This window comes from Budorcas taxicolor, chromosome 11, assembly GCF_023091745.1.
Source record: "Budorcas taxicolor isolate Tak-1 chromosome 11, Takin1.1, whole genome shotgun sequence".
Taxonomy (NCBI): Eukaryota; Metazoa; Chordata; class Mammalia; order Artiodactyla; family Bovidae; genus Budorcas; species Budorcas taxicolor.
In genome coordinates this window covers 157,321,926-157,348,775 of record NC_068920.1, presented here as the reverse complement: position 1 = coordinate 157,348,775, position 26,850 = coordinate 157,321,926, and the positions used below count along the sequence as shown (strand labels likewise).

General features: G+C 45.7%; 1 protein-coding gene across 1 annotated transcript in view; it reads right to left on the bottom strand.

Moving 5' to 3' along the window:
* GARNL3 (GTPase activating Rap/RanGAP domain like 3) overlaps positions 1-26,850 on the bottom strand; it is a 118,807-nt gene that overhangs the window by 12,906 nt on the left and 79,051 nt on the right. The window contains exons 14-22 of the mRNA XM_052649136.1: positions 25,928-26,043; positions 23,676-23,780; positions 22,451-22,525; positions 19,829-19,940; positions 10,643-10,741; positions 10,171-10,287; positions 9,442-9,617; positions 7,776-7,934; positions 1,866-1,932 (exon numbers count right to left, since the gene is read on the bottom strand). Of these exons, the coding sequence (XP_052505096.1) occupies positions 1,866-1,932; positions 7,776-7,934; positions 9,442-9,617; positions 10,171-10,287; positions 10,643-10,741; positions 19,829-19,940; positions 22,451-22,525; positions 23,676-23,780; positions 25,928-26,043 (1,026 nt within the window). The remainder of the gene's footprint in view (positions 1-1,865; positions 1,933-7,775; positions 7,935-9,441; positions 9,618-10,170; positions 10,288-10,642; positions 10,742-19,828; positions 19,941-22,450; positions 22,526-23,675; positions 23,781-25,927; positions 26,044-26,850) is intronic.

The window sequence follows — 26,850 nt, the reverse complement described above, 5'->3', positions numbered from 1 at the left end:
CAGTTTTTAAAGCCATAAGTTTTTCAAATAGGTTTTTCAATAAACTAAAAAGACCACACTTTAAAGAGATGAACATCTTACAGAAGTGGCTGCACACAGGTGCGCGCCTACTCTGTGTGTCCCTGGAGACCTGGGGCAGAGGGTGGCAGCAGCTGCAGCAGCCCAGCCCTCTGAGCGCCGGCAGCTGGGCAGCAAGGATCCACGCCAGAGCACATGGCCTCTTGCTGTCACCCTAGGTGTGGCCCTTCTCATCAGATGGGCCAGAAAGATCTGCTGTTTTGAGGAGGGTTTTGACAGATCTGTGGATGAAATATCCTAAAAGAGCGATTTATTGGTGAAGTTCTTTGCTGATTCCCTATAAATCTCGAATTTTGAAAGAGGAAGTTTACCCAATAAATTTCTCTATGGAAAATTACCATTCTTACTAATCAAAGATTAGTAAGATTAATTAATCATTGTATCTACATTAATTAATTATTAATACATTAATTAATCAATGTATCTGCCCCATGTGCTATAACCAGCATCACCACTCAAAACTGATACAATTCTAGGCTGAAAAAAGGTTTTATTTAGTTAGACTGTGTAGCCTGGGTCCAAGAAAATATCTCACTATCTTTAGCTTTAAAAAGATCCTTTTTTATTGTGGTATCACATTAGCTTTTGAAAAGCTGCAAATCCTTAAGTCCTATTTGATATCCTTGGTCTGCCTGAAACCCATCTGCCACCTGACCCAAGCTAATCCAGCTGAGGCCAGGCATGCCAGGCTGAGGCTGATTTCATTAACATCTGAGAAATAGCAAAAAGGGGAAGAGTAACTGTCAGGGCACTGGAGTCAAGAGGGCCCCAAATGTCAAGAGAACCTGGGCTCTGCCGTTTGAGAAAGTCTGTTCACCACTCAGGTGCCTTATCTCCAGATGACGGAGAGTAACAGAAACTGGGTTTTTTTTTGGACTCCGAAGTCACTGCAGATGGTGACTGCAGCATGAAATTAAAAGACGCTTGCTCCTTGGAGGAAAAGCTATGATCAACTTAGACAACATATTAAAAAGCAGAGACATTACTTTGCCAACAAAGGTCCATCTAGTCAAAGCTATGGTTTTTCCAGTAGTCATGTATGGATGTGAGAGTTGGACTATAAAGAAAGCTGAGCGCTGAAGAATTGATGCTTTTGAACTGTGGTGTTGGAGAAGACTCTTGAGAGTCCCTTGGACAGCAAGGAGATCCAATCAGTCAGTTCTAAAGGAAATCAGTCCTGAATATTCATTGGAAGGGCTGATGCTGAAGCTGAAGCTCCAATCCTTTGGCCACCTAATCCAAAGAACTGACTCACTAGAAAAGACCCTGATGCTGGGAAAGATTGAAGGCAGGAGGAGAAGGGGACGACAGAGGATGAGATGGTTGGATGACATCACTGACTCGATGGACATGAGTCTGAGTAAGCTCCGGGAGTTGGTGATGGACAGGGAGGCCTGGTGTGCTGTAGTCCACGGAGTCGAAAAGAGTCGGACGTGACTGAGCGACTGAAATGAACTGATCAGAAACTGAGAAGTCAGTGAGCAGTGGCTGGGGCTGATGGAGCCCAGCGCGGGACACATGGTAGGGGTTCCCTAGATGGAAGCCCCTGCCATCACTTCCGCGTCCCAGAGACACCCCAAGGCGACTGCTGTACCATCTCACTGAGAGGTCTGGGTATTGGGAGATCCAGGTGGGAAGGCAATTTTTAGCTGCACCCTGGAGTGCAGTTAAGGATCCAGGAACAATGCACCAGATAAACCTAAAGCTAAGTCCCTGCACATTGTCCAGAAAGAAAAAAACAACAGTGGATTTTAGCAAGTGGCCATCAAAACACATCCCTTACTTACAGTTGTAACACAGGAGCAGACCGGCTTCCCCGTCTTCGTACACATCAATAGCTGCAACGAAATTAACCTGCAATGAGAATGGGCAATGATAGTGGGCAGGCTGGACACTGACACTAGGAAAAGACGTTCTCAAGTTTCTATAAACTCAGGTATGACCGCAGTCCATGGCGTGGACTTTCTCATCATCTTTTCAAACCCTTTAAGAAGCTCTATAGGGGAGAGCTCTCTCTATTGGCAGGCCTCCCATTTATACAGCAGGCTCCAGTCCACCAAGCTTTTCTCGCCGGTTATTCCTTTCATTTCCACATCAACCCTGGAAAGTAGATGGGACTGCATCCATTTTACAGATGAAGAAAGCGAGGCTTAGAGAGGTGGAGTCACTCTAGTCCCTCAGTGAGGAGGTGCCCCAGCCAGGATCTCCACCAGGTCCCTGGTTCTTTTCCAACCTCAACACCCTTGCCCTTCAGCCACACTGCCTCCTGCCTCAAACACAGTCTCTGAATCTCCAGATCACCACGTCTGCACTTCTTTTCTCCCTTTTTTACTTCTTTCACTTCCTGGGAGGCGGCTTGACAAGATGCAGAGGGTGTTGGAAGCCCCAGCTCTGTGGCTTTGGTGAGCCTCTGTTTCTGCTTTTGAGAAGATGGTTCTCAAGTTTCAATCAAAACTCCAAGCCTCTAAAAATCTTCTCTTCTTTCGCTGCCTCACTTGTCTTCTCAGCCCTGTAGTCTGGCCTTCAGTACCATCAGGGACGCTGCCCTCTCTTAAGCTCCAAGAAGGTTTCCTTCTCTCCAGACTGAAGGCCTCTGACCATGGCTCATCTCTCCATCCATATCTGCACAACCTCTGACAGGGGACAGCTCCTCCCTCTGGCTTCTCTCCCATTTCAGATTCTTCTTCCATTTATTGGCTCTTCTCTCATTTAGAAAAAGCCCCAGCTTGATAGCTTTGGATTTTACTCTGCTCAAAATCTCTAAATCTACAACCTCAGGCACACATTCTGAGCTCCAGCCCAGGTTCCTAAGTCTTTTGTTCTCTCAAATGCAGTAGGTTGAGAAGAACTCAAGGGGCTGGGTGGGGGAGCAGGCAGGAGCAGGTCAGACAGCCCCCAGTTGCCAGTACCACTTGCTGCCTCTTGTGGTTTGTGGTAAATGGCCCTCTGGCCCCAGGTCTGCATCTGTAAACTGGTGTAACAGTAATCCTGACACTGCTGGATTTTCATGAAAATTCCATGAAACAAGGCAAACATTGTTGCACAGGACCTGACACAATCAGCATTCCATGGAGGTCTCCCATGACCAGTTTCCTTTCAAGCCTCCTCCTTTCTTTTAGCAGAGCTACCCTCAAAGTCTCGGAGGGGTTCCTTTCTCACCCAAGTCCAGAGTATCCTCTTCCTCATCTCACCCCTGCTGCACCCGGGCTCGACCCCGCCTCCCGGGCTCGGCCCCACCTCTGGACTCGGCCCCACCTCCAGGCGCGGCCATTGTCTCCCTCTAGTTCGGCTCGCTCCAGCCCCTTCCAGCCTCTGGGCTTCCCCATTTCCCAACCCAGGCCCTCTGCCCAGCTGGCCCTCACTGCTCTCACCCAAACACAGCCTTCTCCACAGTCTGGCATTGTACGAGTCATCATTAAACACACAAAAATGAAAGGACAGGGTCTCACCCCTCAACAAAATGTCAGAAAAGCTTACAAGTACATAAAATAAGTTATAGTAGAGCCCATACCATAACCATGAGTTGCGGAGGCTCTGTAGGGGTGGGAAACAGTGAGTCCTAGAGGTCAAGGGTGTTGATTCTAGGGTCAGAAGGACCTGGGAGTCAAATGCCAAATACTTCCTCTGCTGCTATGTGTCACAGCCTCTGTTTTAATTATCTACAGGGCGTGCACTGCTGTTTCAGGTTCGCTTGCTTGCTGGCACTCTCCTCCGTGCTGGGCTCTCAGCTCTATGAAGCAGTGGCCTTGCTCCGCTATGTGACCCCCTCAGTCCCTGGATCAGGACCTGTCAAGTACCAGGAGCAGAGGGCATGCTACCTAGAGGCACGACCATGTAAATGAAATGCCAGCCCTGCCACCCGAGAGCAGTGGGCACGTGGTCAGGGGTGTAACTTCACGGAACCTCAGGGTCTTCATCTGTAAAATGGGAGAGGCTGGAACATCTGCCTCTAAGGGGGCTGAGGATTCCAGGAGGTCACACCAGTAAATGCTCTATAAATGTCAGCTGCTGGCATGACTTGGCTCTGGAACCTGCACCACTGGGGCGTATCATGGGAGGGAACAGCCCTCGGGCCCCTAGAGGGAACCCTCTGTCCGTCCCCAGCACTCTGACTTGAATCACTGCTTCCTTGGTGTCCCCAGACTTGTCAGTTAGATGACACTGATGTCAACCAGTGGCTTCCAGCTCTCGTGGGTGCTGCTGTGTCTGCTCTGCACTTTCTGAGGGAGCGGCTGAGCACCACCAGCTGTGTAACCTGGACCTGCTCTCCTCTTCGGGCTGTTATGGGGCTGTGGCTGCCACGTGCTGGGTTTGAGGGCACAGTCCTGGGAGGCAGGCAGTCTGGGCTCAAGTCCTGCCTCTGCTACTTACTGGCTGTGTGGTTTGGGGTAAATAAGTGACTTCTCCTTTCTGAGCCTCAGCCTCTTTTTCTGCAGAAACCGGGGAGAGAATAGCACCTGCCTGTCAGGGCTAAGGGGCCAAAATTTGGGGTCAGTGACCATAGCGTGGACTTAATCACTCCCTCCTCAGGCCCTCAATCACATTTCATCAGACCTTCATTAATACCGAGCATGGTGAGGCCCGGTTCACGTGTACATGTTATATGTACAGATGTTGATACAGATGTTGGTATAGATGGTAGCTCCTGGGCGAGGGACCTTAGAGGAGACATTCATGCAGGAGACATTCTTGACCAGGTGAGGACCTAAGAATTCACTGGAAGAGCTTTTAAAAGATACATATTCTGGTTTCTTGCTCCTGGACATCTTGATATATAGTAGGTCAGGGTAGGATAAAGACATTCGCCTTTTATTTTTTACTTGATTAAAAATAGTTTATCTTATTGCATTTTAAAATAATAAAAGTAATATATGGTGGTGGTGAAAATCTGAAACACAGACTTGTAACAAGTGAAAGAGGTTGGCACTGTGAGGTCAACGTCCAACCTTCCCGCGTGATTCCAGGGTGAGCTCTCAGTGAAGACCAGCTGGGGTCTGGGCAGACAGTTAGGACGGGGACCTGGGCCCAGTGAATAAGCCAGAGACCCGGATCCTGTTACCTCCCTCCGGAGGGGGCCTCTGTTGGGGAAGGAGGCAGGACATGGCTGTTGGATCCGGGACAGTACGTCGGAGTTGGCCTGTTGGTAGAACAAACTTGGTGTTGATTTTCAGAAGGCTGCTCTGGTGCTTCCTAAACAGCTCCTCTCTCGAGCTAGGATTGTCTTGGACCTTGAGGTGGGTTTGAAGCCTGCAACGGGAATCGAGGGGTCTTGGCTGAGACGAGAGGAGGGGCGGGGGCAGGAAACCAGGCCAGCCTGGCCAGCATGGTGGCGCATGGAGGAGGTAGGCGTTGAAGGCTGCTTGAGGCACTAATCGCCGGCGAGTCCAGGAGGGTCGGCCTCTCTCCTGCTCCACTGAGCTCAGGGCTTGTCCTGCAGGAATGTCTTGGTGAGAAGTAACCCTGTTTCTGCAGGCCGCTTCTACCTGCTCATTAGTTTGCTCATTTCTCTAGGGCTTATCTTTCCAACCAAACAGTAAATTCCACCCAAAGACAAGCCACTGTCTCAGCACCTCTGCCTGCTCAGCAAACATAGCCACTGAGGATTAACTCAGTGGGAATATACACATACAACACAAAGATGTTTTTAAGTGTTTTTTCTTAGAGAAAAGCTTTGCATCTTTGTTTTACAAAGCATGTTGAAGAAAAGACAGAAAATTTTGGAGGTTTCTCATACCTTCCAGCAAAACAAAGCACAGAAGTCATCAAAGAAAACTGCTTTTAACTCTTTTTTCCCTGGATCTTCATGAATCTTAACAGAAGAAAATCCACACACTCATGAATTATCAAGGTATTAAATATAAGTAAATAACAATAATTTCCAGGAAAAGCGGGTTCAGTCTTAGGAAACTGGTTGCCAGGGAAGGATTGATTCAACAAGGATCTTTTAAGCCATGCTTTTTCTGACTCCTATGATTGGTTGTACAGATTGTATTTTTTAATTTAAAAGAATTTAATTATTCATTTGGCTGCACTGGGTCTTGGTTTTGGCACTCAAGATCTTCAATCTTTTTGGTGGCATGCGGGATCTTTCATTGCAGTATGTGAACTCTGAGTTGCGGCCTGTGGGTTCTAGTTCCCCGACCAGGGATCAAACCCAGGACCCCCTTTATTGGAAGGGTGGACTCTTAGCCACTGGGCAGCCAGGGAAGTCCCTGTCCAGAGTTTTGAAAAGCAAGAAGGGGCTAGAACTTTTAAAGGCCAGATTGGGCTCTGAGTCCTTAGAAGACAGCCTTGGGAAGAGATGACAGGTTCCCAGTTGCTGGGATGGAGGGGACCCTCCTGGCCTTGCTAGGAAGAGTGTCAGGAGAGCTTCCATCTCTTGGGTCTATAGTAACATCACCTGGGGGAGACTTACAGTCTACTGATTCCCATCCCATACACCCAGGACTCCTGGTTTAACTGATCTGGGTGTATCAGAGCACCGATCTGTTTAAAGCTTTCTGGGCAATTAGAGCCACAGTTGAGAAGCAGTGTGTACCAGTGGTTCCCAAATTTGCCCACATCACCTGGGGACCATCTAAAAATTCTAAAGCTCATGTCACACCCAAGGCTGGTGAAATTGCTGGGGGGTGGGACACAGGGCATTGGTAGCTTTGAAGTTCCTCAATGACTTCAATGCCAGATGAGTTTGGGTGCTACCAGTATACACACATAAAAGGGCAGACTGAGCTGTGATTGATAACAGCTGAAGATAAGTAGGCCTCTTAATTATATCTAGATGTTTCTTTTTCTGATTTTTCTATTTCTTAAAATTTTGCTCTCAGGTGTTTTCTTTAGAGTAATTAGCAACTTTAGTGAATATTTATGTAGGGCTGGTCCAAATTTAAATTGTATTTTTTTAGTTCTTGTAAAACATAATTAAATTCCTCACTCTCTGACACATCTGAACAGGACTGGGGGAAGCTCTCATCAGGAATGACACTCTCCCTGGGCGACATCCTTGTTCTGCCCTGTTCTTGTACCTGAGCTGGAGTGCTGGCCCTGCACCATGCAAACCTCCAGGGGCTCAACTGTCATCAGGCCTTGCCCTGGTTCCCAGCAATAAGTGGGCTGAAGAACTCTGTGAGTTGCTTGTCAGGTTTTGTCCAGATCCAGCACATGGCTGCCCTCTGTGCAGCTCAGGCCAGGAGGTGTAGACCCCCCAGTGCTGATCTGCTTTTCCTCTCTCTCCCAATGGTGTTTCATCCCATCTTCCTTTCCTAATGCACCTCTAAGGGAATGGAGACTTGGGCTGTGCTCTCCCCCACCTTCCAGCCCCGTGCTGTGGGTCTGCAGTGCCTCTGAGGGTAACCCGACTCTCCAGAGGCCCTTCTAGCACGAATTACCAAACAAATGTTCTCATTACTCAGTTATTTACAGTGAGTTTTGACACTTCATTCCTCTTCTGTTGGGAAGGGTGGAATGGCAGGAGGAGGTGTGGAAAAGCTAAAGAGGGCAATGGGCAGTTATATGATATTGAACCCATTAGACCTACAAAGATGGCAGCTTCACATGGTACAGCCTAAATATGTATCACAGGTTACAGATATGATAAAGAGCACACAGTTTTAAAGAAACCCTTATCACGGTCTCACAAAGTTAGAAGGTGCAGCTCCAGTCCTTTTGGTTCCTGCTCACCCCCACGTCTGTCGACTCACCCTGCTGGCCTCCACATGGTGCAGCCTGAAGGCCTCCCCCGTGCTCTCGTTCACCACATCGAACTGGTGCCGGTAAGCCACACAGATGAGGTTGTCGCTTTCCTCTGTTGGCCCATCTACCAAGGTCATCACCGCGGGAGAGTCGGACAGACAGATCTCCTGTGTGGTGGACAAGGATGGAGGAGAAAGGGGTGAGGACAGAGCAGCCACCCCACTGCCTGCCCCCATCCAGGAAAGGCCCCCTTGAAGAAGGAATTCACAGGGCCTGGACTCCATCTTAGGCCTGTTCATGCTGATCATGCTCGGCCACCTTTCCAATGGACTCTGAACTCTGTGTTTAGTGCCTATGAAAACAACAGAAAGATAAGACCCCCTTCAGACACGGGAACCTTGAAGATTGTATCTAGGTTACTTATCACCTAAGAGAAAACATACACTAATCACCCCTTCCTCCAGACAGACCATAAATTTTTCTGTATCTATTGGAGTGTAACCTTGGGTTTATTGCTTATTGGCTAATTGTTTGACTGTTTGAGCACATAAGCATATAGCATGTGAATGATGGGGTTATTGGGATTGTATTTTCCTTGGTTTATGTAAGTCTCAAGGAATTTGGAGTGGTCGGTTCAGAGACGTACACATGGGGTATAAAAGATTTTCATAAATGCTGGTCGGGGTCCTTGGCTAAGAGGAGACTCTGCCTTGGGCCCACCGGTGTAATAAACTGCACTCCACTGTCTGCATTGTCCTTCTGAGTGAGTTTGTTTCCTGGAACGCGTGGCTACAACACCCTCATTTCCCCACGCTGCCACCCCCCAGGCCCACTGCTTCTGCAGAGTCCTGTGCCAGACTGGGGCAGGGATAGGTTAGACTGCTCCTTTCTGCAATCTGTCCTCAAGGCTCAGACCTCTGTTCACTGCAAAGGGGAGAGGCCAGGAGACAATTTTACAAAAGGGATTCAACAGTGTAGTCTGTGTTAGCCCTCAGAATGTCCGGTCCTTGTCTTGAGATTTAATAATAATAATGAACATTTTGGCCAACCTAATACATACATCATGAAATGATCACCACAATAAATTTAGTGAATATTCATCATCTCATGCAGATACAAGATAAAAGAAAAAGACATTTTTTTCCCTTGTGATGAGCACTCTTAGAATTTACTCTCTTAACTTTCATATATAACATTCATCAGTGTTGATTATATTTATCATGTTCTATATTATATCCCTGGTACTTATTTATCTTATGATGGGAAATTTTTACCTTCTGACCACCTTCTTCCATTTCACCCTCCCCCCAACCCCTGCCTCTGGTAACCATGAATCTGGTCTCTTTTTCCATGAGTTTGTTTTTGAAGTATAATTGACTTTATGGCTGTGTTAGTTTCTGGTGCCCAGCATGATTCCACGTTTCTATATATTTCAAAATGATCCCCCCTAGAGCAGCATCTTTAGGTGTTTACTATGTGAATGAGCTGGATGGAGTCAGAAAAACTCTGTTTGCCTTAGTCTCCCAGGGAAACCAGGGCCACAGGTGAGGGCTTCCTCAGTTAGTTACTGAACCACAGGGCAACCCCAGTGGATGACAGACCCTGGATGGAAGGAGGGAGTCTGCCTCGGGACACCTTGGCCAGGAGTGAAACAATTTGAAGGAAAAAACCTACCCTGATGTACTGGAATTCTTCAACAGGTGACTCTGACAGGGGAGATAACAGTGACATGCCAGTCACGCCACTTGGCTTGTTGTGTTTCCTTGTGATCAGAAGCAGTTTATTCCGAATGGCAACAACAATCCTCAGCTCTCTGCTATGGTGAGTGTTGATGGCATACAGGTGGCAGCCTAGGAAGAGAAAGAAATGATGCTGAACACACAAGAGGCGGGAGCCCTCAGCTTTGACAATCTGGTGATATTTAAGAAGCCTGGAAATTAAACACAAGATAGTGAAATGACTAAGGACGTTTTTGCCATGAGGCAAAGTGGGGACTTGAAATAAAAATTAGGTTGAGTTACAGAAAAATTAAGGAAGTCATATTCCCTCTATTCTAGAGTTTGTGGACTTAGATTTACATCCACTACATGACATGAATTAAACTGAAAGGTGAGCAGAGTTCCAGGAACAAAATTCTAAAAGTTTCTTTTCATAAGTTTGCTCACAGAGGTTAACTCACCTCCCAAACTTGTCAAATAAGACCTAAAACTTCCTCTAGCCCTCAACATGTTTCTCTATAACTTAAGCTTCTCTTAGGGAACAAGTGACACTACTTTTGTGATGTTTCCAAGTGAAAAAACAAATAAAATTCCTACTCAAAATTTTTTTTTTTCAGTAAAATCTGGGCAGTCTGAGAAAACGATTAATTGGATGAAACCAGCAAAATATGAAGAATTGAGTCACCTTTTGTTTTCTCGAGCTTGTTTTCTCTACAGTCACACTTGCCCTTCACGGCCTGCTTGCCCTCGATGCCCCTCTGCACAGCGCTCAGTCTGAAGACAAAGAGGCGGGCATCTTTCCCTGGTGGGATGAAGCAGATGGAGGAGATGGATGGAAAAGTAAGATGACCTGGAAGAACTGAAGGGGCGGACTGTGTAGAAAACTACTACTCAAGAAATCAGGATTTGAGATGTTCCAGAACTGGGGAGAAGCCCTGTATTGCCTTCACCTAACAATGTGATCAAGGATGCCCACCCCTTCTCTCCCTCACCATCCCTGCCTCAGAGAACAAATGGGCTACCAAGGACCTGAGCCCTGGGCACCAGAAGAAAAAGCTGGCAGCGGTGATTCAGCCACAACCCCGAGACCCTTGTGTTGGCCGTAGGCTACACGCTCCCCTTCCTCCCAGAGAACATCCCTCAGGGAGGAGTAGCACCTTTGTCTGCTCTGAGGATCAGAAGGTCCAGCGCCTCCAGCACATGCATCTGCTTCACGGGCAGAGTCTTGTCAAACACGGGCACTGATGGGAGGTCGTCTGGAAAAGAAGCCTGGTTACCCAACGCCGCACCCAGCCCATACTCTCTAGAACCTATGAAATGTGCCTGTGGGTAGTTTTGGACCCCGTTTCTCCCTACGTGAGGAAGGAGGTCAGCTTCTAGATCCTTCCGAAGGGCAACACAGAAAGTTCAAGCAGTAGTCCCCTCTCAACTCAAGGAGAACTGGCATTTCTTTCCCAAAGGCATTCACACCTCCATACAGGGAGCGCAACAGCAGGGAAAAGGCAGCATCTCTCAGTCCCAATTTTGGCTGGGATTATTCCAAACAACCAAATACTAAGTTTTAAAAAGTGCTAATACACTTAATCATTTCTCTTAAATATTTTCTGATTTTTTTGTGTGTCATATTTGAAACCACGTCACATCTTAGGTTATTCTGCATACTTCTCAAGAAAGTAAAATTAGAATTTCCTTTTGTATTTAACACCCTATTCCAACACGGCCTATGTCTGAATCAATAGTAGTTTACCTATCATTTTTCAGTATTTCTCCATATAGGAATATGAAATAGTTTTAGATAAAAATAAGAGAAATATCAATTACATTTCCAAAATAACACGAAAAAACTAATTTCAGTGGAAACATCTGGGAAGATCTCAGGGAAATGGATGATTTAAAGACACAGCAAGTACGTGTAGGATTTTTAAAAAATATTTATTTGGCTGCATTGGGTCTTAGTTGTGGCACACAGGCTTAGTTGCCCCACAGCATATGGGATCTTAGTTCCCTCAAACCCATGTCCTCTGCATTGGAAAGCGGGTTCCTAACCACTGGACCACCAGGGAAGTCCTGGGTTTGTTTTTAAGCTTACTTACTGGGATCTTTAATTGCTAGCAATTACTTTGCTGCTTTGGATGGCATCACCGACTCGATGGACATGAGTATGAGCAAGTTCCAGAAGCTGGCAATGGACAGGGAAGTCTGGTGTGCTGTGGTCCATGGGGCTGCAAAGAGTCGGACCCGACTGAATGACTGAACTGAACTTTGCTCTTGGGAGTCCCTTGGGCAAACAGGACTTAACGAATTTAGGCAGTTCCATAAGCAAAGAGCTTCCCTGGTGGCTCAGGTGGTAAAGAATCAGCCTGCAATGCGGGAGACCTGGGTTCAATCCCTGGGTCAGGAAGATCCCCTGAAGAAGGGAATGGCAATCCACTCCAGTATTCTTGTCTGGAGAATCCCATGGACAGAGGAGCCTGGTGGGCTACAGTCCATAGGGGCACAAAGAGTCAGACATGCGTGAGGGACTAACACTTTCACTTTTACTTTAAGCAAAGGGTCTGTTCTGAACTTGACACAGAATCAGGGCAAGGCAAAGATGTCCCAGACGTATAGACATTTTAGGCATAAGTGTCTAGGTGATTCTTTACCTGATTCTTTGAAGACACTTAGGTCTTCAAGTGTTCTGCTGTGGGTTTGGGTGTTACCTTAATTATAATTTAGGTGCAAGAGGCCCTAAGGATCTTGACTCTTCCAGAAACCTGTCTGTTTGGGAGTTCATCCCTCCCTGGATGGTGCCCAGGAGGGGGCAGAACTTTCGTCATTAGGATTAGTAACAACACCTACCCCTCACCCCAACCCTGGGGAGGAGTCTCCTGCTCCTGCAGCCCAGTGAGAACACTGGATTTGTCAGAGCACAGAGCCTGCTAAACTCTTATGAAACAGATGGCTTGTCTCTAGTTGTCCTTCATGATGGGGGTAGCCCATCAAACACTCTCCTTCCTCCAATACCTCAGGCTTTCCCAAGCGGATTCATTCTGAGGCTCTTTGTGGTTCTGTCGGGGCAAGACTCCTTTTTTCAAACCATGAGATGATCATTCATTTCAGTGCCCATCCCTGCATTTGACTAAATAACTATGATTGTTTCATTAAGGCCAGGCATTTATGCCCTGGGCTTCCTACATATCAGGCCTTAATGCTGTGTTGTAGGTGTCATTTAATGTAAATGTCCCACAATGGCCCTATTAGGTAGGAATTTCTAATATTCCCATTTAACAAATGAGAAATCAGAGGCTCAGAGGTGCTGGGAAATTGTTGAAGCACGTGTCCTGAACTTGTGGAACTGAAGTCCATGCAAGGACAAAGTCTGAGCTCTTAGCCGGTGTTGTAACCTAAAAACAGCACTGCATACCCATGGACTGATGCGGTGAGCAAGGGAACAATCCTGATGTTCAGGTGGCTTTGTTGTTGCTCAGTAGCTTAGTCATGTCTGACTCTTTGCAACCCCATGGACTGTAGCACACCAGGCTTTCCTGTCCTTCACCATCTCCAAGAGCTTGCTCAAACTCATGTCCATTGCATCAGCGATGCCATCCAACCATCTCTCCTTCTGTCATCCCCTTCTCCTCCTGCCTTCAATCTTTCCCAGCCTCAGGATCTTTTCTAAGGAGTCAGTTCTTCGCATCAGGTGGCCAAAGTATTGAGTTTCAGCTTCAGCATCAGTCCTTCCAATGAATATTCAAGACTGATTTCCTTTAGGATGGACTGGTTGGATCTCGTTGAAGTCCAAGGGACTCTCAAGAGTCTTCTCCAACACCACAGTTCAAAAGCATCAATTCTTCGGTGCTCAGCTTTCTTTACAGTCCAACTCTCACATTCATACCTGACTACTGGAAACACCATGATGCTGGTGCTAAGTCACTTCAGGTGTGTCCAACTCTGTGCAACCCCATAGACGGCAGCCCACCAGGCTCCCCAGTCCCTGGGATTCTCCAGGCAAGAACACTGGAGTGGGTTGCCATTCCCTTCTCCAATGCATTAAAGTGAAAAGTGAAAGTGAAGTCGCTCAGTCATGTCCGACCCTCAGCGACCCCATGGACTGCAGCCTTCCAGGCTCCTCCATCCATGGGATTTTCCAGGCAAGAGTACTGGAGTGGGGTGCCATTGCCTTCTCCAGAAACACCATAGCTTTGACTATACAGACATTTGTTAGCAAAGTAAAGTCTCTGCGTTTTGATATGCTGTCTAGGTTGGTCATAGCTTTTCTTCTAAGGAGGAAGCATCTTTTAATTTCATGGCTGCAGTCACTATCTGCAATGATTTTTGGAGCCCAGGAAAATAAAGTCTCTCACTGCTTCCTTTGTTTCCCCATCTATTTGCCATGAAGTGATGGGACTGGATGTCAGGATCTTAGTTTTTTGAATGTTGAGTTTTAAGGCAGCTTTTTCACTCTCCTCTTTCACCATTATCAAGAGGCTCTTTAGCTCCTCTTCGCTTTCTGCCATAAGGGTGTTGTCATCTGTGTATCTAAAGTTATTGATATTTCTCTCAGCAATCTTGATTCCAGCTGTGCTTCATCCAGACCAGCATTTCTCATGATGTACTCTGCATGTAAGTTAAATAAGCAAGGTGAAAATATACAGCGTTCATGTACTCCTGTGGCTAGATAGGTTTATATATGGCACAGGAAGGAAGAGGAGGCAAGGATATGAGAAAGTGATGTGGGTTCAATGACTGTTTCAAAACTATGGATTCCTTCTTGTAATCTCTTTATGAAGAAACCATCTTTTAGATGATCTGGCTTTTCTATTACCAAAACAAAACAAATGGTGATAGCATATTTATTCAGTATTTGGTCTCCCTTCAGAGCAGGTTTTGCTACACTTAGAAGGCAAAGAATTTTTAATAGTGACCTTGAAAGGAGCAGGTTCTCAAGGAGATGAGTCTAATGAAATTAAGCAGAGGCTAATCGGATAGAGTGGAACTTGCCCTGAAACGAAATGGGGAGATTCACTAATGGAAACAATTTGTAATAGAATTAAGTGTAGACAAGACAGAAGTAAACAAAGAAATAACAAGATAATTATGGCTTAAAAGCACAACAAAGAATACAAAGAAAGCCTTAAGGGTTATGCTCTTCTCAGCATAAGCAAAAACTGCATAATCAGGACATGAAAGTAGTCTGAGTAATACATGTGAGCTGGTGGTGGATATATACGGCTACCACCTGCATAGACAATGTCCCTCAAGTTTGAAAGGAAAGGATTTCCTGGCAATCACAATAATCCTTATATCTGACACTTCCATTAGATTTTGTATCCATAAAGATGAAAATTTCATAAAGGGACTTGGGTAATCTTGGTTTCGATTTTATATTTACAAAGAAGCAACTCAAATAGAATTTTTTTCTGTTTTTAGACTGGTCTTACAAATAATCATGAAATTACTTTCTCTTTCCTAAAAAGGCAAAGAGGTAGAATTTGACATTCTTTTCATCGTAAACATTTTCATAATTATTTGTCCAGGACTATGGTTTTGGAAATCTGCATCAAGCTAAAGATGGTAACATTGGTAGAGTTTAACTTAACTTTAATAAAATGTAGTTGGCTAAGTGGAGAGAGCACCAGACGAGGAATCACCTCTGGATTCTGGTCCCAGAAATGCCACTAATTAGCTGTGTGGTCTTGGGCAAGTCACATAATTTCTTTGAAAGAAAAGTGAAAGTGAAGTCTCTCAGTCGTGTCCAACTCCTTATGCCCCTATGGACTGTAGCCTACCACACTCCTCTGTCCATGGGATTTTCCAGGCAAGAGTACTGGAGTGGGTTGCCATTTCCTTCTCCAGAGGATCTTTCCAACCCAGGGATTGAACCTGGGTCTTCCGCATTATAGACAGAGCAACCAGGGAAGTCCTAATTTCTTTAGGCCTCTTTTTCTTTATCTGCAAAACTCAGAGATTAGACTAAGCCTCCAATGTCTGTTTTTGTTTTGTTTTTAAATAAATTCTTTTGTTTGGTAATTTGCTACTATCCTTTAGATGTCTAAGGAGCAGCGGCTGCGGAGGCACAGGAGGGCCAAGAGGAGCTACTCCACGTTCAAGGTCAGGAGAGGCGGCAGTGAGAAGATACCCCTCGTCCAAGGTAAGAAGCAGAGGGTGCACTTTGCTGGGGCGGCCGTGAAGTGATACCTCACATCCAAGGTAAGAGAAACCCAAGTAAGATGGCTGGTGTTGTGAGAGGGCATCAGAGGGCAGACACACTGAAACCATAATTACAGAAAACTAGTCAATCTGATCACATGGACCACAGGCTTGTCTAACTAAATGAAACTAAGCCATGCTGTGTGGGGTCACCCAAGATGGGCGGGTGATGGTGGAGAGGTCTGACAGACTGTAGTCCACTGGAGAAGGGAATGGCAAATCACTTCAGTATTCTTGCCTTGAGAACCCCATGAACAGTATGAAAAGGCAAAATGACTGACAGGATACTGAAAGAGGAACTCCCCAGGTCGGTAGGTGTCCAGTATGCTACTGGAGATCACTGGAGAAATAACTCCAGAAAGAATGAAGGGATGGAGCCAAAGCAAAAACAATACCCAATTGTGGATGTGGCTGGTAATAGAAGCAAGGTCCGATGCTGTAAAGAGCAATATTGCATAGGAACCTGGAATGTCAGGTCCACGAATCAAGGCAAATTGGAAGTGGTCAAACAGGAGATGGTAAGAGTGAACGTTGACATTCTAGGAATCAACAAACTAAAATGGACTGGAATGGGTGAATTTAACTCAGATGACCATTATATCTACTACTGTGGGCAGGAATCCCTTAGAAGAAATGGAGTAGCCGTCATGGTCAACAAAAGAGTCTGAAATGCAGTACTTGGATGCAATCTCAAAAATGACAGAATGATCTCTGTTCGTTTCCAAGACAAACCATTCAATATCACAGTAATCCAAGCCTATGCCCCAACCAGTAACACTGAAGAAGCTGAGGTTGAACGGTTCTATGAAGACCTACGAGACCTTTTAGAACTAACACCCAAAAAAGATGTCCTTTTCATTATAGGGGTCTGGAATGCAAAAGTAGGAAGTCAAGAAACACCTAGAGTACCAGGCAAATTTGGCCTTGGAATGCAGAATGAAGCAGGGCAAAGACTAATAGAGTTTTGCCAAGAGAATGCACTGGTCATAGAAAACACCCTCTTTCAACAACACAAGAGAAGACTCTACACATGGACATCAACAGATGGTCAACACCGAAATCAGATTGATTATATTCCTTGCAACCAAAGATGGAGAAGCTCTATATAGTCAACAAAAACAAGACCGGGAGCTGACTGTGGCTAAGATCATGAACTCCTTATTGCCAAATTCAGACTTAAATTGAAGAAAGTAGGGAAAACCACTAGACCATTCAGGTATGACTTAAATCAAATCCCTTATGATTATATAGTGGAAATGAGAAATAGATTTAAGAGACTAGATCTGATAGAGTGCCTGATGAACTATGGACGGAGGTTCATGACATTGTACAGGAGACAGGGATCAAGACCATCCCCATGGAAAAGAAATGCAAAAAAGCACAATGGCTGTCTGGGGAGGCCTTACAAATAGCTGTGAAAAGAAGAGAGGCGAAAAGCAAAGGAGAAAAGGAAAGATATAAGCATCTGAATGCAGAGTTCCAAAGAATAGCAAAGAGAGATAAGAAAGCCTTCCTCAGCGATCAATGCAAAGAAATAGAGGAAAACAACAGAATGGGGAAGACTAGAGATCTCTTCAAGAAAATTAGAGATACCAAGGGAACATTTCATGCAAAGATGGGCTCCATAAAGGACAGAAATGGTATGGACCTAACAGAAGCAGAAGATATTAAGAAGAGGTGGCAAGAATACACAGGAGAACTGTACAAAAAAGATCTTCATGACCCAGATAATCACGATGGTGTGATCACTCACCTAGAGCCAGACATCCTGGAATGTGAAGTCAAGTGGGCCTTAGAAAGCATCACTACAAACAAAGCTAGTGGAGGTGATGGAATTCCAGTTGAGCTATTTCAAATCCGAAAAGATGATGCTGTGAAAGTGCTACACTCAATATGCCAGCAAATTTGGAAAACTCAGCAGCAGCCACAGGACTGGAAAAGGTCAGTTTTCATTCCAATCCCAAAGAAAGGCAATGCCAAAGAATGCTCAAACTACCACACAATGATTTTGCACTCATCTCACATGCTAGTAAAGTAATGCTCAAAATTCTCCAAGCCAGGCTTCAGGAATACGGAACCGTGAATTTCCAGATGTTCAAGCTGGTTTTAGAAAAGGCAGAGAAACCAGAGATCAAATTGCCAACATCCGCTGGATTATGGAAAAACCAAGAGAGTTCTAGAAAAATATCTATTTCTGCTTTACTGACCATGCCAAAGCCTTTGACTGTGTGGATCACAATAAACTGTGGAAAATTCTGAAGGAGATGGGAATACCAGACCACCTGACTTGCCTCTTGAGAAACCTATATGCAGGTCAGGTAGCAACAGTTAGAACTGGACATGGAACAACAGACTGGCTCCAAATAGGAAAAGGAGTGAGTCAAGGCTGTATATTGTCACCCGGCTTATTTAACTTATATGCAGAGTACTTCATGAGAAATGCTAGGCTGGAAGAAGCACAAGCTGGAATCAAGATTGCCTGGAGAAATATCAATAACCTCAGATATGCAGATGATACCACCCTAATGGCAGAAAGTGAAGAGGAACTAAAAAGCCTCTTGATGAAAGTGAAAGAGGAGAGTGAGAAAGTTGGCTTAAAGCTCAACATTCAGAAAACTAAGATCATGGCATCTGGTCCCATCACTTCATGGCAAATAGATGGGGAAACATTGTAAACAGTGTCAGACTTTATTTTGGGGGGCTCCAAAATCACTGCAGATGGTGACTGCAGCCATGAAACTAAAAGACGCTTACTCCTTGGAAGGAAAGTTATGACCAACCTAGATAGCATATTCAAAAGCAGAGACATTACTTTGCCAACAAAGGTCTGTCTAGTCAAGGCTATGGTTTTTCCAGTGGTCATGTATGGACGTGAGAGTTGGATTGTGAAGAAAGCTGAGCACCGAAGAATTGATGGTTTTGAACTGTGGTGTTGGAGAAGACTCTTGAGAGTCCCATGGACTGCAAGGAGATCCAACCAGTCCATCCTAAAGGAGATCAGTCCTGGGTATTCATCAGCAGGACTGATGTTGAAGCTGAAACTCCAATACTTCGGCTACCTCATGCAAAGAGTTGACTCATTGGAAAAGACTCTGATGCTGGGAGCGATTGGGGGCAGGAGGAAAAGGGGACGACAGAGGATGAGATGGCTGGATGGCATCACTGACTCGATGGACATGAGTTTGGGTGAACTCCAGGAGTTGGTGATGGACAGGGAGGCCTGACGTGCTGCGATTCATGGGGTCGCAAAGAGTCGGACATGACTGAGCGACTGAACTGAACTAAACTGATCCTTTAGATCCTTTATCACTCATTAGGAGTCTGGAAGAATCCAAGAGACCTGCTGCACAGTCCTTGAATCTAAATGAAATCCCCACCCAAAGTTGAATTCCCTCTAGGGCATGCTCGCCAAGGTCATGTCCTACTGGCGACAAGGAGTTGTCTGCCTTCCTGGGGCAGCTGACCCACCTGACTGTGAGAAGTTTGATTTAATATTGAGTTGATATCTGTCTTCCTGTCAAAATCTTTTTCTTTCTCTATCCATCAAACAGGTTATCTAAGATCCTTATTGTTTGTTTTAGATACTGAGTACATTCTGAATTAGAAACCTTAAAAAAAAAATGCGCTTTGAGAGAGAGTATATCCCTGAGACAGAGGTTCTAAAGAACCATGTGCCCTTGTAGATTTAAAGTCAAACATTGGAATCATGACAAGTATTCCTGCAAAGGAGATTCTCCTTGCGGGTCATTTGATGTGCTCAGTGCTCAGTCATATGCGAAACTTGCAATCCCATGGACTGTAGCCTGCCAGGCTCCTCCTGTCCATGAGATTTCTCAGGCAAGAATACTGGAGTGGATTCTCATTTCCTTCTCCAGAGGATCTTCCTGACCCAGGGATCGAACTCGTGTCTCTTGCATCATTTGATATCCACAGATTAATCAGAGATTTGGGGAAGGGATGAAATTGTCATGGGTGCCTCCCCCTCTGGCTTGCGTGTTGAAAACAACAGGGTAGTTTTGTAAGGGGATGAAACTCCGCTAACCTCACCGCTGAGGACACATGTATCCAAAGGGAGCTGACCAGTGGTCACCCATCTTAGAAGTACGACAAGTCATACAGAGAGACAGCTAAAGGAGCAGCTACTCACTAACCGTCCACTAGCAAGACACCGGCATCAGTGGAAACCAGCAAGGCCTGGCCCCAGGGATCCGCACACACGGCCTCATGAGGGAAGTTACTGCAGAAACACTGTGGCTCCCAAGGCTGCGGGGCAACACAAGCACAGGAAGGTTAAGAGCACAGAGAGAGCACACCAGCCCATCAGGGGGAAATGCACACATACCACCCGAAACGGCAGCACAGATGCCCCAGACCCCGGGAGTTAGATGGGCTCTCACTCAGTCACCTTTCTTAAGAAAAAAATGTCTCCTTCCAGAAATGTATGCATCAGGAGAAGGCTGAGTCACGTGTTTCTGGCACTTGTATTATAATGATGCCCTCAAGGGCTAGGGAAGCATCAATAATGTTTTCTAAGCAAACGTTTCTTTTTAACACTTAGAAGTTGGACCAACTGGTGCCTATTCTTTTTTGGAGATTTCACAATAGTTCTTTATAAAAGGAAGTCCCACCCAACTCTCTAAAAAGTCAGATTCCTGTGCTGCTGATTCGGCAAAACTATTAAACCATACACAATGCAAGAGGTTGCTATCATCTTAACATGAAAAGGCTTATTGACCCACTTATGGCTATGAAATCTTCAAGAAAAAAATAATGTCTGTTCATAGGAATATGTCGAGGGCTCCGATGAAACCTACTCGTGTTCCCCCACTTGATACGTTCACGTCATAGAGCCTTGGTTTCATTCCATGTTGATCGAGCAAGAATAAGTAGTCGGCACTGCCTTACTGCTCCCTTGGAGCTGTGGCTGATGCCTGGAACCATTAACTCCCTCCAAAGCATGTGGCTTGGCCTCAAAGGACAAGGACGTCTGTAGAGATTCTCAGGGATGAGTTGAAGTCCTACATCTTCACTTTTACCTGATGCTGTACAAGAGCCTGTGTGCACATGTAAGGTGTGTACATAGGTGTGTTTGTAAGTTCTAAGTGAGCACATGCTGGCACACTCAAAGTAGGAGTGATGGCTCTGAGGTCACCTGCCAGGGTGCTGTTTGGGATGAGGGTAAACGCTGTGTGAATTATTCCTGTCTTGGAAAATCATGCTATACCTTTATGAAACCCACCAGCCTCAAAATGAGTGACCTCATTGCTGAGATAAGGCTCGGGCTGTTGTGAAAGGATCACACAAAGGACGTGAAGATATTTTATAAACTGAAAGAGGGCTGCCCAAGTGCAGGTCATTACTTGGAATGGCATTTCCCTAAGAACTTTTTAAGAAAGTTGCTGCTGCTGCTGAGTTGCTTCAGTCGTGTCCAACTCTGTGTGACCCCATAGACGGCAGCCCACCAGTCTCCCCCGTCCCTTGGATTTTCCAGGCAAGAATACTGGAGTGGGTTGCCATTTTCTTCTCCAATGCATGAAACTGAAAAGTGAAAGTGAAGTTGCTCAGTTGTGTCTGACTCCTAGTGACCCCATGGACTGCAGCCCACCAGGCTCCTCCATCCATGGGATCTTCCAGGCAAGAGTACTGGAGTGGGTTGCCATTGCCTTCTCTGTTAATAAAGTTACTAAATCTTATTAGAATGTGCTGTCTATGAAGTCCTTGACAACACTACAAATTCTACTATTCAAATGAATAAGCAGATATTGGGAATTTTGGCAACCTTTGGAAAAGATACTTTGCCGTCGGTCTTGTCTTAAATTGGCTGTGGGTTTTCAGCACCGGTTGTATTTTGAGCGCATCATTTTCTTGAAACCAGACTTTGAACAGTGTAGGTTCTACAGTTCAGATATAGATCATCTATACCTTTAGGGCGAAAGTAGATATATTCATAATTCTTTTGCTTTTACAATGGCCACTTCTCCAGTGATACACTGTCTGTGGGGTTGTTCCATTTAATTATCTTTTACATATTCTGAATATAGATATAATGAAGTATGTAGGGTATGACTTTACAATACAAAATAATGCAAACAATAAGTTCATACTGTGATTTGTTTTTATGTTTTCTCTTCTATGCTTGATGACCACCTAGTTCTTTTTCCATGGGAAGTAGAAATGAGTAGATACTCAGGCCATGAATGAGTTGTAGAGGAGGCAGTGATTGCTCAGCTGTGGTCCTCTGACCAACAGCATCAGCATCAACTTGGGAGAAATGCAAATTCTCAGGCCCACTCAGACCTACAGATTCAGAGGTTCTAGGGGGTGATTCCAACCCACACTGAAGCTTCAGAAATACTGCCCTAGAGCCTTGCTGTTGAGTGTGTCCATGGTCAGCAGCACAGGCACCACGTGAGAGCTTGTTGGAAATATAGGATCATGGCCCGGCTACAGAGCTGTTGATGAGAACCTGCATTTGGTCAGGATGTCCCAGCCGTCTGTATACACACAAGGCTTGAGGCGCACTGCTGAGCTCAGTCTGCCTGTCCAGGCCCGGTCCAGCAGCTCTGCCTCTTTAAGCAAAGGTGCAGGCACACCATGGAAGCCAGGAGGCTCTCACTAAATGCTGCCCAACCTTACCTGGGACTTCGTCTGCAGACTCTGCCACAGACAAGCTCTTCTTCCTCTTGCCCCACAAAGCTCTTTCTAAGAATCTCAATAACTTCCCTAAAGACACAGGACATTCACAGTTGAACATGAAAGCATCAACAACTCACCTCTTTTTTACAGATCCCCGATGCCACCAAGCTTGATGGAGCATCCCCTCTCACGATGGATTTCAGCTTTAGTGCCTTACAGAACAGAGATCTTTTTCAGTTTATCAGGCAGTAAAAGCATTAGAATCAACAGTTATGACTTGAAAAAAACTTTTAAAAATGAAACAGGAGTAATTTCAGGCTTGTTTCAGGTTCCCACGCTGCCCTATCACTGAAGATAAGGAAAGGAGTCAGCTGGATCTAATGACGTCAAATGCATTCTGTCATTTCGACTGATCAATATATCAGTACAGGGATTTCCAAACCACCAGTGCTGAAAAAAATCCCCAGGTCCTTCCTCAAACTTGATAAATCAGATTTCTGAAAGTAGAGTCGGGGTGCTATCTTTGAACATGGACCGAAGTTGGAGGCCCTGGTGACAGGGCTCCTGCTTTAGGAAAAGGTTATCTTTGCTGCTAAGCTTTCGTGACTGCCTTGCTGATTAGCTTCCACTTTCAGGTCAGAATCTTGTCTGCAGCAGACAGCTCTTCTCCTCCCTCTTGTGACATGGGACCAGTGCAGAAGGCTGTGTCACCTCCAGAACCGAGAAACACTAATGTCACGGAGGAGCCAGGCAGAGAGGGTATGGCTTCCTCCAAAACCTGGAATAGGGTGATGCCCGGGAGCCACCTCCCTGTGATGACTGCTTTCAAGCGGTAGAGGGGAAATCAGGGTCTCCTGTGAGGACAGCTCCCTCCGTGCTGACTCCTGCCAGGGGGCAGTTCAAGGTGCTTTCCCTAAATTGGCTCTCTACTCTTTAGAAGATCCCCAGGAGTCAAGCAAATGGTATGTGCTCCCTTGACAAGAGGGAGCAGGGACTGAGCCCTGTGGCCTCTTGCTCCCAGCCAGCATCACCCCTCCTCATATAAACAAGGTCCTACTGTACAGCACAGGGAACTATATTCAATAGCCTGTGATGAACCAGAATGGAAAAGAATATGAACAAGAATATAAATATGTATAACTGAATTGCTTTGCTGTACAGCAGAAATTAACACATTGAAAATCAATTATACTTCAATAAAATTTTAAAAAAAATCTTCCTTATGGTTCCACAATGATCCTAAGAGAAGTGACAGAACTCCTCCAGGAGTGGGCAAACATATGTTCTTCGCAGAAGGGCCAGCTGATTTGGATGGACTCACAACTCTGTGTCTTGCACAACAGGTGTCAGAAGAAAACCCACCTGTCCTATTCTAACGAACTCTGCCTGGCGGGCCTCCTCTTTCTTCCTCGCTGACTTGGGCGATTCCGGTAAGACGTCACTGAAAGATCGTCTATTAAGCATGTTCTGAAAAAGAAAGACAAGTTATGAATTCCAAAGACGGTTATCAAATCTCATTTTTGCCTTTTCTTACTCCACAAACCTATTTGTCCAAATAGTCCTACTTCTGCCGCCTCTATTCATTCACTCAATAAGCATCTGTGGAGCATTGCTCAAGTGTCTGCCCAGGTCTGTGTGAGCTGTGAGGGATTAAGGAGACAACAGGGGGAGAGCCAGCCCCTGGAAGAGCTGAGAGCAGGGGCTCAGAAAGCAAGCAAACCAGCAGCTCCACTTACTAACCGCCTCCCAGAGTGATCAGCCACTATGCTGCACAGCTCCAAGGATGCCGTTCTCAGAGAGGGCACCCCCGGAACATGACACACTCAATTCCACGTGAACAGGGGCCCCGGACTTGTCAACTCTGTGGCCTTCTGGGTAATTCTGGGCAAGGATCTTAATTTCTGAGTCTCAGTGTCTTTGTGCGGCTAATACCTGTCTCTGAGGTGTGTTACAAGGACTAAGGGAGGAAATGCATGGGAGGTGCTTGAGCACACACTCAGTAAATGTCAGTTTTCCTCCAGACAGCAGTCAGAGAACTGGGTACATGCTTGCAGTTAGCACGTAGTGGCTGAGCACCTATGCTCTGCTGGATCTGGGCAATGTGGTGGACACAATCTCAGTCCTCATGGAGCAGAGTCTACAGGAAAGATAGATTAAGTAACTGACTACATGACTGGCACATGGATAATTTCCATGAAGGGGAGATACATAAAGCATCTGGAGGCATTAAACAGGGGCACTAGGCTTCAGCTGGGGGCTGGGGAAGGCCTGATAAGGCAGTGATGCTTCAGCTGAGACCTGCAAAGACATCACATACTCCTCTTGGTACCCTTTCTTCATTGGAAGGACTGATGCTGAAGCTCCAATACTTTGGCCACCTGATTCGAAAAACCAACTCATTGAAAAAGACCCTGATGCTGGGAAAGGCTGAGGGCAGGAGGAGAAGGGGGCGGCAGAGGATGAGATGGTTGGATGGCATCACTGACTCAATGGACATGAGTTTGAGCAAACTCCGGGAGATAATGAAGGACAGGAGAGCCTGGCATGCTGCAGTCTATAGGGTTGCAGAGAGTGGGAGATGACTTAGTGACTGAACAACAATAACTCTCTCTTCATCCTTCCTTGACTTTAAGGAAATAAGGAAATGGGCAGATTGCCAATTATGGCTGACTACTTAGGGCCCTGGGGTTGGTCTGGCCCAAGCCCTGCAAGTAGCTGGGTGTGGAGACCAGCTGGAAATCAAGGGCACCTATAAGATGGCGGTGGTTGCTGTGCTGAAGGGAAAGGGTCACACAGGCACCAGTTTGTTCTGATGTTCTTCGTCTCCCCAGGGTGGGGGTGGGGGGCACTTGAGAGCAGACACTGCAGTTAAGTTCGCATTCAGCAGCAACTCCTGTTGCTAGAGTTTGTGGCCGCACTGATTCTAGAGGAGTGTTCCCACTTGTTTTGTGTTCTTTGTTAGATGTGAGAAATGCTTCTAAACAACGATGATTTCATTCTGCATAACACTTGTTAGCCACCCTGACACACGGCGATCTTGTAGAATATAGAGACCTCCAAAGAGTGTGGGGCCCTCGAGGTGCTGGGCTCCTCAAGGGAGGTGCTGGGTCTCATCAGTGTGGTTACACCTTTAGCCTAGGAAGTGTCTGGCGCAAAGTGGATTTTCAGTAAAGGCACAGGAATATTTCAGTGCCTAAATATGGTACTCACCAATAAATCTCCAGAAAACCTTAAGAGACCGTAGTCTCTCTCCCAAATCCCTACTGGGCCTGTCCATCAGTTCAACGGCACAGGTAACACTGAGCGGTACCCCCGGTGTCAGCCACCCCAAAGCACTCCACTGCTCCAAGGACTGTTGACTGCCACTCATGCCCCAGCCTGCACGGCGACTTCCACAAGCTTGTTTATGAAAATCGCAGTCTTGTATATGGACATTAAACATTCCCTCTTCCCGTGGTATCCATGAGAGAACCCCAGCCCCTGGTGGCCACCGTCCAGTGTTGACAGCAAGGATCAGGAGACTTTACACTCTTCTAACCAGGACTCATCACAGGGACTTGTGTTCTCAATTCAGACCCCGTGGGAAAGAAAGAAGACAACAGACCCAGGGTTACCTTGTGCACATCTGGCATCAAATCCTGGTATAAAGATCGAATCAACATATCCAGAGTTCGTCGACGTTTCTGGGCAAATGTTGGGGTTTCCAAAGTGGCTTTTTCACCGTTAATTACTAAAATAAATCAAGTTTCAAAGGGAATTACAAATGTTAGGTTATTGAAGAATGTCCTTCTCAAGGAAACTTCTCACAGTAAATCCCACCCATTTCCTAATGCTGTTATTACCCTTTCATGGAAGAATCCTTAAAAACTTGCTAAATTTATCTGTACAAAGCTATATTCCATAGGTATATATATCTTGCCTTTCCTGTTGGATTACAAGATTCCTGAGCAGAGGGTATAACTAATTATTTGAAGACCTAACACGCACCCAAACCAGCCCTCATCCACCATTCCACCCACCTACTCACCCATCCACTAATACATCCATCCATTAATCCAGCTACCCACCCATCCACCCATCCATTCAACACATAGGCCAAACCATAGGATGCCATTCAATGGGATTAAATATATATTGGCTGGATTTTGTTAGAAAAAATAACACCACCATTGCCCAAGCAGAGTACTGGAATTCTTAGCCCAGTGCAAGTTTCTTCTGGAAGAAAAAGCTGGTGGTTTAGTGGACTACAGACACTGAGAGTCAATGAAGTGGAGGGTCCAGTAACACATCAGAGCACAGAATAGGAAGTGTGCAGTAGTTAGGAGCTTGTGGCTGAGGCAGTTATGGGTTTGAATCCAAGCTGTGCTGCTATCTGGGCAATCTTAAGCAAATTATTTAGATCCTTGGGCCCAATTTTCTATTATGTAAAGTGAATATAACCACATTTCCTTATGGGGATGTAAGAACGTGGTACAACACATAAAAGAGCACAGAGCTAGGCCTATTGAACTGAATAAATATTAGTTATTTGTTGGCT